We start from the raw sequence: 9,822 nt of genomic DNA on the forward strand, positions 1-9,822 counted from the left end.
TTATTATTTATTTATTTCAACAATTTATAGAAATGTATATTATAAATCAAATCTGCCCCACACGATAACTGACAGTCAAGAAAATGCCCATCCCAGACAAGACAAAAAAAACTCAACATGAACATTTGTTCTGATGAGTTTTAAAATAATATTTAGATGTAAATGCCTTTCCACAAACACACTTAAAAGCCTTCTCCTTTGTGTGGACGATCATATGCTTTTTTAATCTGAGGTTAGTGGTACAGCGTGCATGACACAAAGTGCATGCATATAGCCGCTCTCCTGTATGTGTGTTCTGATGTAGTTTCAGACTACCCTTAGAGGGAAAACGTTTGTCACATTGTGCACAGTGGTAAGGTCGTTCTCCTGTGTGAACTCGCATGTGTATTTTCAAACAACTTGAGCTTCCGTAATCCTTACCACATGTGTCACACAGATACTGCTTCCTTGTATGTTGATATATATGGCTGGATAATTGACTTTTCTTGGCAAACATTTTGCCACAATATTGACAAGAGAACCCCTTTGTATTGTGACATGCCATGTGTGTTTCTAGCCTCGATTCACTCTTGTAACGATTGTCACAATGGGGGCAAGAGAAGAGTGGAGTGTCCTTAGACACGTCTTTTTCATAAATGGTATTACAGCGCGTTGGGCCACAACCTCGTTTACTGGCCTGGTGATTTATCAATTCTCTCTTACAAGCAAAGTACCCTGAACATTGAGTGCAGCTGAGGGCTCCCTGTTGTCCGTGACGTCTCATATGATAATTCAAAAGCTGATTCCTTCTGAATGTCTTGTGGCAGATAGGACATTCTCCGGTCCATGTAGGTAGAACCACATCAGCTAGCGTTGACTGTGTTCCGGGACTATTGGAGGTTGTTGGAATCTGAGGTGAGGTACTGTGAGGCTGGGGAATATCGGTCTCCCTTGCAGCCAGAGACGTCTTGCCGTCTTCAGGATCATCCTCTCTATGAAGGTTTGGACTGACCCCCTCCCTCAAATCATAGTGTTGTCTCCGAAAGTCAATTTCCTCACACTCATTTGGCTGGGGTTGTTGCAAATCATCTGAGAACTTCATGTCAGTGTCGCAGGACTGCAGGATCTCCATTTCATTTTCCCCAGCAGCCAATGACAGGTCTGGCTGCTGTCTTTCAATATTCACCTCCTCAGAGGTGGTATTCTGGTTCTGCATAGACTGGGATGTTTTTTTTCTGCACACAGGACACTTTCCGGAGTATGGAATGTTTTTTTTTAAACACAACATGTAAAGAGGAGCATCATGTTTGAGTATAATATGCTCTCTCATTTTAGATGAACGTTCAAATGTTTCATTACACAAAAGGCATGTTAAGTAACGATCTACTTTGGGAAGAGATACATTTAAGATTGTTGGTTTCGGGGGTGCAGTGCTGGAGGAATTTAGTGTCTCTGTCCCATTTTCCACTGACACTAAGAGACTGCTGGCCTCTGGATGAGGGTACCTTGGAAGCTGCTGTTGATTCACCTCATCATTGTCATTTGGTTCAGGGAGAAAGGTCTCACCACACTCACCGCAAGAGAAAATAATGTTTGCCTGTAAACACACGTCTTTATGTTTCAGAAAAACATATTTGTTCTTGAAACCTTCTCCACAATCTAGGCAATGGTAAGGGAGCTCACCATGTTGGGATTTCAGGTGACGTCTCATGTAACCTGGAGTACAGAAAGTCTTCGAACAGACACAGCATTTGGATTGTGGTTTGTAAGAACGTATTTCAGTAGGAAAATTATTGGAACTGGCCTCAGATATTTCTGTCCAATCCTCCACAGATGTTATAGACATATTATCCTCTTCCGTTTGAGCCTTCATTGAACTCTGGTTATGGACTGCCTCCTCACACTCATTCTGCTGGTGTTTCTCTAGGTCCTCATTATGATCAAAGCCTTCTCCACACTGGGTGCACTGGTAAAAGCCCTGCTCAATGTGAGATCTCATGTGTATTGTAAAATCCTTTGCTTTGATGAAAGACTTTCCACATAAGGAGCATATTTTGGCACGTTTGCTTCTTTTGAGGGATTGCTCTGTGCTGTGGGATTGGTCAGATAGCAATGAATACAGAGGTACACTGTCAGGGGGTTCTCCTCTGATCTGCCCCATGGCCATAAGATCGCTATGCTCTACTGGGTGAACCTTCTCAATGTGGCGGTGCAGCTTCATCTCCTCCGTATGAGAGAATGGGCAGTGAGAGCAGACATGGCGTGCACAAGGAGCTCCACCTGGTGGTAAAGATGAAAAGAGATGAAGATCAAAATACTGAAAGCCAGGGAGAACAAGTATGGATCACATGGTGAGCGATACACTGGTTAGCTGAAACGCATGAATTGTTTTGATCCAAGTCCATGCACCTCAACTGTATATGTCAAATTATTATGTCAAACCTAGGAACTGTCACAATGCAAATTAAAGAGGTAGTCAAATGTAATTTCTCTGATTAACTACATTACAACTAATACATACAACCCCAGTGTGGGTACTAGAACCAATGGTGGTAGATTTAGAGTTACTTCAAGTTTAGGCAAGGAAGGAAAGTGTATAGGTACACACAAAGTAAATACATAGAGTACGTACAAGTGTTTACAGACATATCAAAAGATCCAATAACAGACAACACTGGTTCTGCAAACTTCTTAAGTGTATATATACGGTTGAGTTGTACGTTGTGTAATGTGGGTAATTTCTTAACATACCATTTTGTGATGTGACCTGTTTTGGGCGTCCCACTTTCTTAGCCTGCAGCCTCTTTCTTCTTAAACTCAATTTTAGAGAGGCCTCCTGCACCGGCAACTTCATATCAGTGATGGCAATTCTGTGGAGCAGCACTGTGGGCTGATGAAGAAGACAGTATGTAGACAGAGTAGAAATGTCAGGGACATCCTGTTGGCTGCTGTCCGGTTCTGTTCTGATTTCCAGACCATTGTCAGTTTTATGGTTGTCTAAAGGTTCATTCGTGATTTGAACGTTTCTCTGAGTAGTTTCTTCATCAATACATGCTCCCTCTTCAAAGACAAGTTCAACCTCAACACTTTTATCCAAATTCATCCACAGCTTGTTCTCCATGTGGTTGGACTCAAACAAAGATGGCATTTCTGACTCATTGTCAGATGAGACAGGGCTTAGAACGTTCATAAATCCCTGCATTGGTTCTGTTTGGCTCTGCGGGTCAGCTGAGTTTTCAACTGTCTCTATTGGAGAGAGAGACAGCGAGCGAAGGATATATTCATCTACAGAGGATGAAGCTGAGGACAGGAGAGGAAAAGTTAATTTCAACTTTTTTATTTTATTTATGGGACTCATTCATATTTGTCCATGTCATAATTATGTTTCAATAGATAACATTCTTTATCAAAGTCATCCATAACCTACCATTGATGTCCAAACCTCCATATCCGTTGTTATGGTGTTGGAGAAGGGTCTTCAGACACTCGGGCTGATACACAGACTTCACATACTCCTCGAGGACAGGGGGGAACTGTATCAACCACGATGCAGTCTAACAGAGACAAAATTGTTTGAAAAGGCATTGTCTCTTTGACTATGAGACAGTAAGATTACTATCTATAATATGATTTATTATTCAAACAATTTTTTGAGATGATTACAGTTTACCTGTTCAAAGGTTGGTGTTGGAAGAAGCTTCTCCAACCTGGAGAGGAACTCCCACACCAGACTCTGTAGTGCTGAGTCATACTTGAGGCCAAATTCCTCTGGAAAGACTTTCTAGGAAGGTACATTTGTAAATAAGTAATGTTGAAAGTGAAATATCAGGTTTGAAAGCATCGCACTGAATGAAATCAACACAGAACACTGACCTGGAAGAAGTGTTCCTTCTCAACTGGGTCTTCCAGTAAGGTTGGAATCAGCTTACAGAAGTTTAATACTGATGCCTCCACCTCTGCATCACACGTCTATAACAAATATGTTTAACACCGTCAATAAATGGAGCTAGATTATAATAAGACAGGTTTTAACACCAGCCAAGTCACAGCACTTGAGTAACACTCACCTCCGTCTCCTCCCTATGAGAGGTGATCATCCTGTTCAGGTGTAGCTGGATGGTCTGAGGGTCGACAGGATGATCAGAACGACACAACTCCAGAACCAGCTGATGGAATAGAAAAGTTCAATTGACTTATAATTCTACCAAATTAGGCAAAAGCCAGTATCTATTAGTCACTGATTGAGCAAAAAATCATATGAGTTTAGTAACAGGAAGCTTAGACTATCTGTGCTGGCTTTCCCCATGTCTTGCTGGCCAAGATATCTGTATAGTTAGTAGGGGTGTAACGGATCACGGATAATCCGTAATCCGTACGGATCGCCCCCCACGGTTCGGCACGCATGTGTACCGCGGATCAATTGCAAAATGTAACCAAGTAATAATATTACTTAATATTAGTTAATATCCCTTGTAAATCACAATGTAGAGTTGCCATGAAAAGATAGACGCGACAGTTGCGTGCTTTGTTTTACTCTAAAGCGCAATGATAGGTTGATAATGGGAAAAAAAATCCAGAACAACAAGGCTGCGTTCGTAAATTCGCTCTGGAATCTGATCAGCATTCATGGAACGCCTCCTGTCCAATCAAATTACTTGGTCCCTCTATGACGTCGGACCCAGTGTGCTCTCTGGCGCTCTCAGAGCAAATTTACGAACGCAGCCCAAGTGTATCATGGCGAGTGCTGCTAATGTTGGCGACAGAGAAGAACTCGAAATGCCTCCCTCGTCATTTAAATCCCATGTATGGGAGCACTTTGGCTTCTCTGTCAATTATAACAATGACGGACAGTGTCATTGGAAGTGTGGTCGATAAAAAAGTTACGGTGTTTAAGCGTTGTGCAACGACAAAGTCGTACGAGCATGACCACACATTTGTCGCGACATCACCCTGGTGTGTTGACGGGAGGCACGAAAAAGGCAGCTTGACAACTTCTGATAATGTAGCCAATTTTTTCATACCATGTTTAAAGTAAGGTTTCACTTTATTATTTAGTTAAAAGTGGCATAAAACACGTTTATTTGTCTGCTTTAAAGAGCCCAGTGATTCACTGCTGCAACCAGGTGCCTCCTCCCTCTCTCCTACTGCATCATTTAAGTTGAATGTGTGTTTCTGTTGAATATGTAGCCTAATGTTTGAGTGTAGAATATGTTATGTATATATACAGTATATATATATATATATATATATATATATATATATATATATATATATATATATATATATACACACACATATATATATACCAGTTTTGACATCTTGAATGTTGTTGGGTTTTACACAGTAAAAGTGGTGTTTTTACAGAATTCGAGGAAAAAGCTTTTTATTTTTATGTTTTGTGTTGATCCGAAAAATGAACCGATCCGTGACTCAAAAACCGTGACACGATCCGATCCGTGAGTTAGGTGATCCGTTACACCCCTAATAGTTAGTGTGTTGAATGGCATTTAGAGCAGCGAAATGTGAGTGGGCAATATTCAAGTAGGAACAGGGGAAATAATGTTCCCGTAGCTCAGTGGAGCTGACACCGTATTGTAAGACAGTAGTTGTGGAAAGAGACCAGGCTTGAACCCAATTCTTACCCTTGCATTCAGCCCCATGATGAGTTGGACTCGGTCTCTGTGGCTCATCAGATCAGGGACTATCTCCAACACTGTAGTGACAAACTCCTCCAGTAACCCGTATTCCTTTATGACTCTCTTCTGAACAACTTGCCATAGAGCAGCAGACACCAGCCGCAATGGTGGAACAAACAGGCTTAGAGACGCCAAAGGAAGAGAGGGACCTGGAGAAAACACAGATTCATTTAGCTTGAGAGCCAACACTCCACTGCAACGAGACATCTGAATAAATGGTCCTATCCACTAATAATGACACAGGAATGACATTCAATAAAATCAGGATTATAATTTTTTTTACTTTTAAAACATGATTTGAGCAGAGCTGCCAAGTCTCACGCAATCGCCGTGAGACTCACGCATTTCAACCAGTTCTCACGCTCTCACGCCGCATCTCTATTTCTCACGGCGAGAAATAACAATTTGTTTTACGGGACTTTTATTTTTGAAATTCCTTGAAAGAAAGCTACCGGACATGAGTTTCGTGGCATCTTTCTGCACGCGCGTTAACTTGAGTCTGCAATCGAAGCGGCAGGCGAGCGCTGATGGAAGAACCTGTGTTCACGCGAGCTGCAATAACGTAGCAAGCAGTGTTGCCAGATTGGGCTACTTTTGGTCACACTGGACGGGTGGATTCGGCAGCTTTTAGACCGGTTGGGATGGACATTGTCAATTCCGTCTGGCAACCGTGGTAGCAAAATATGTGCATAGTACATTACAATATCGTATCTGGTAGCCTACTGGACTGGGTTGCACCAATTTGGCGTAAGTCATTACTAAATGCAGGCATTTAGTAGTTACTAAACCTCTAGTTGTTAGTTACTAGCTAGTTTCAAACTAGTTGTTTTCTAATTTCGGTTGCACCACGCCAATCTTTTGCCAATTAGCTAGTAAATACTCAGTTTTGGTAACAGTTTTTTGTTTCTCTACTGTAACATAACCAGGTACATGGTACATTAATAATAATTACAATTTACAATACAAATACAACAATTGGGGGTCCCTCAAAAAAAATGTGTGCGCGCAGCGAGCGCACAACATCAACCACCAAGCCCTCATTCTGACCCAGGAAAAACCCTGGTATGTACTGTATAACATGATAGCCATCTATGAGCAATGCACTGTATATAAGATGATGACCAAGGGTCTTTCTGCTGATGACCAAGGGGCTGAGTCCTGTTGATGGGGCCCAATTTTCTTTTAGAGTCTGTAGGCTGTTTATTAAGATCTCATAAATACGATATATTGTTTTTGTGTTGTTTTATAAAATGTTAATTATTTTCATTTCTTGTGCTGGTTTATTATGAACAACATGTAAAATTGCAGGAAACTAGCACAAATAATTGGGTGGAAGAGAGGGGCCGCCGCTGCCAAAACGTGCACAGTTTTGGGTCGCTCCACCTCCAAATCTCACTCCAAACTTTTGGTGAAACTTGGCAGCCCTGATTTGAGTTTGCACACCAATTGTTTAGAAGGTTCCCAGTGACAAAACAACTTAAACAATGTAGTAGGTGCTCATTGCTTAGTTTATGCTGAGGTAGAAGGTATCTCAATCTATTCACATGTGAACATGGAGGCTATTTGCTCAATTGTTTACACTTGGCTCACTCTTTCAAGAACTGCTAGCTACAATTGTGGTCCAAAGAGGTGTATCATCAGAGATGTTCTATATTATGATCATGGCTAATTTGTTAGGAGCTTGGGTATTCCTTGTGTGGCCAAGGGACATGTAAAACCCTACACCAAAACAAGGGACATGTAAAACCCTACACCAAAACAAGGGACATGTAAAACCCTACACCAAAACAAGGGGCCATGATGCCATGTAGCTACGCAAGCTAACTAGCAACACATCTCTGGTCTAGCTAGCTAGCGTAGCTCATTAGGTAAGAAAACTGATTCAAAGCCAAAGTCAAAACCATTTACCAGCGTCCATTAAATGTTTTAGCATTTTGTCTTCCCAGCCTGCTGTCCCGTGTGATCTAATGTATTCAAAATGAACGTATTAAAAACCGAAGCTACTACAACGGTTGTAATGTCCGTGTGCAAATAACTTGTGTTTGCAGAAGATTCTTCTTCTTTTAGGTTTAACGGCAGGCTTGCATCCTTGATGTTGCATTACTGCCACCTTCTGGAGTTCGCTAACTCTTACAGGTAACTCCTACGGTGTCCGGGAAGTGTACCTCAGTATTCATTGTCCTCTGACCAATCCCACAGCACAGAGCAGTACCATAATATCATGGAAGCATATAGCTGACTCAATTCAAATGCTAATGCAATATGAGATTGCAATTGCATGTTCCACTTTTGCATGCATTCTTTCAGACAATATTCAAATTCAAATGCAATTCTAATGATTTGCATTTTCATTTTCATGTACCCGATGTGCACATTCACTGTCAATATTAAAATTATAATGCAAAGCCATTTGACATTTAATTTTCAAAGTCATGCGCTGCTTTGTAGCTGACAAAATTCAAAAGTTCATTCTAATGTGCAAATGACTATGCAATCCCAAAATAGCATGTTCTAGGAAACACATCCGCTTTAGAGCTGACAAAATTCAAACTCTCTATGCAATTCAAACGCATCCGGGTACTTTGCTCTTCTGTCATGTCCACGCCCCTTTTTGGGTGATAGAAGTGGAGAAGTTTGACTGGCGGTCAATGGACATTTTTGGTCTTTGCTACTTTAATCCGATAAAATAAGAAAACCGTAGTGCTTTTTAGATATTAGGAGCCCAAATCCGATGGCCAGTTAGGCAAACTATTATATAGTGTCGTTGCCGATCAATGATCGTAGGAGGCATGAATATGATTTAGGGGGTATTTAGTATAACAGGCTGGTTTATTGTGAGTTTACTTGTTTGTTTATTGCCTTGATCACCGTATTGAGAAGTCATATGGTTATGGGGGGTGATATTGCAGAGGTAATTTAAGCACCTGCGCAACTTGCATGGCGGTAGTGGAGAGAGAGGGGAGCGATGTATTTTTGTTGACCGCATTATACGCATATGACGCAGATGAACCACTGACCTCATGTCTTTTAGCTTGCTTTTATGGTTGTTTTTATTTTCTTAATATTGTTGTCTTTATTTGCACTTGACACCACGGACATCATTGTCTCTTACCTTGTTTTATAGCATTTTTGCTTTTTAATTTGTGTAATATTTGTGATACGTTATGTGTGTTTGTGAATATGTGAATATGTTTTTCTGTTTTTGCACCTTCAGAAGAACCACTACAATGTCATTGTATAGGCAACTGTACAAGGACAATAAAGTCTATTCTATTCTATATTCTATACGCATTGTTTGTTATTTTTCTGGTTTTGATCGCTTATGGATTATTTTTGTACGTCGCCAAGTTTGTTTGTTCTATTCAATAAATGCTCTAAAACGTACTTTTCATCTCAGCGGATTGTTTGGCGCATCATACAATTACCAGCCAGACCCTGGTTGCGTCTCTCAGCGACTTTTTACTTTTGGCTCTATCTATCTATCTCGCTACAGGTGTCATATAACCCTAACCCATATCCTGTCATATAAAAGTACCTTATTGAATCTCCAGGTAATGTAGGCTATTTCTGACATCCATCACTTTTGCTGTCATTAAGATACTTTATTTTTCTGTTTTGGTAGTCTGTCCAATGTGACACTTGCCCTCCTCCACCGGCCCTAGTTTTGGATCTAGCTTGCTGTTCATTATTTTCATGATAAATCGTAGCTAGCTAGCTATAACATCTTCATATACACCATACAGGCTACTGATTAACAGTAGGCAAATGCCAATTGAACAGATTTATTCATTATCCTATCTTAAGAAAACGAATGTAACACTCTCATCTGTGGACTTACACGGCAAATCAAATCAAAGATCGACAAATCCCTGATGACAGGGAGATGACGTATGACTGCTCTCATGAATCAACCCCTATTTCATTAATTTTCTCTATATAACAACGTCGATCATTGATCGGCAACGACACTATATAATAGTTTGCCTAACTGGCCATCGGATGATTTGGGCTCCTAATATCTAAAAAGCACTACGGTTTTCTTATTTTATCGGATTAAAGTAGCAAAGACCAGAAATTTCCATTGACCGCCAGTCAAACTTCTCCACTTCTATCACCCAAAAAGGGGCGTGGACATGAGAGCAAAGTA

At 40.8% G+C, this 9,822-nt stretch overlaps 1 protein-coding gene across 1 annotated transcript in view; it reads right to left on the reverse strand.

Moving 5' to 3' along the window:
• Positions 1–7,617, reverse strand: part of LOC308156279 (uncharacterized protein) — a gene marked incomplete at its 3' end in the record, with an annotated part of 37,115 nt that extends 29,498 nt beyond the window's left edge. Inside the window, exons 1-8 of the mRNA XM_080529624.1 lie at positions 7,584–7,617; positions 5,622–5,824; positions 4,047–4,145; positions 3,853–3,948; positions 3,650–3,760; positions 3,407–3,533; positions 2,731–3,279; positions 2,108–2,259 (exon numbers count right to left, since the gene is read on the reverse strand). Of these exons, the coding sequence (XP_080385750.1) occupies positions 2,108–2,259; positions 2,731–3,279; positions 3,407–3,533; positions 3,650–3,760; positions 3,853–3,948; positions 4,047–4,145; positions 5,622–5,824; positions 7,584–7,608 (1,362 nt within the window). The 5' untranslated portion in view covers positions 7,609–7,617. The remainder of the gene's footprint in view (positions 1–2,107; positions 2,260–2,730; positions 3,280–3,406; positions 3,534–3,649; positions 3,761–3,852; positions 3,949–4,046; positions 4,146–5,621; positions 5,825–7,583) is intronic.
• Between the last annotated feature and the right edge of the window lie 2,205 nt (positions 7,618–9,822).

Source organism: Nansenia antarctica (genome assembly GCF_963989245.1).
Source record: "Nansenia antarctica genome assembly, chromosome: 4".
In the NCBI taxonomy this organism is placed as follows: domain Eukaryota; kingdom Metazoa; phylum Chordata; class Actinopteri; order Argentiniformes; family Microstomatidae; genus Nansenia; species Nansenia antarctica.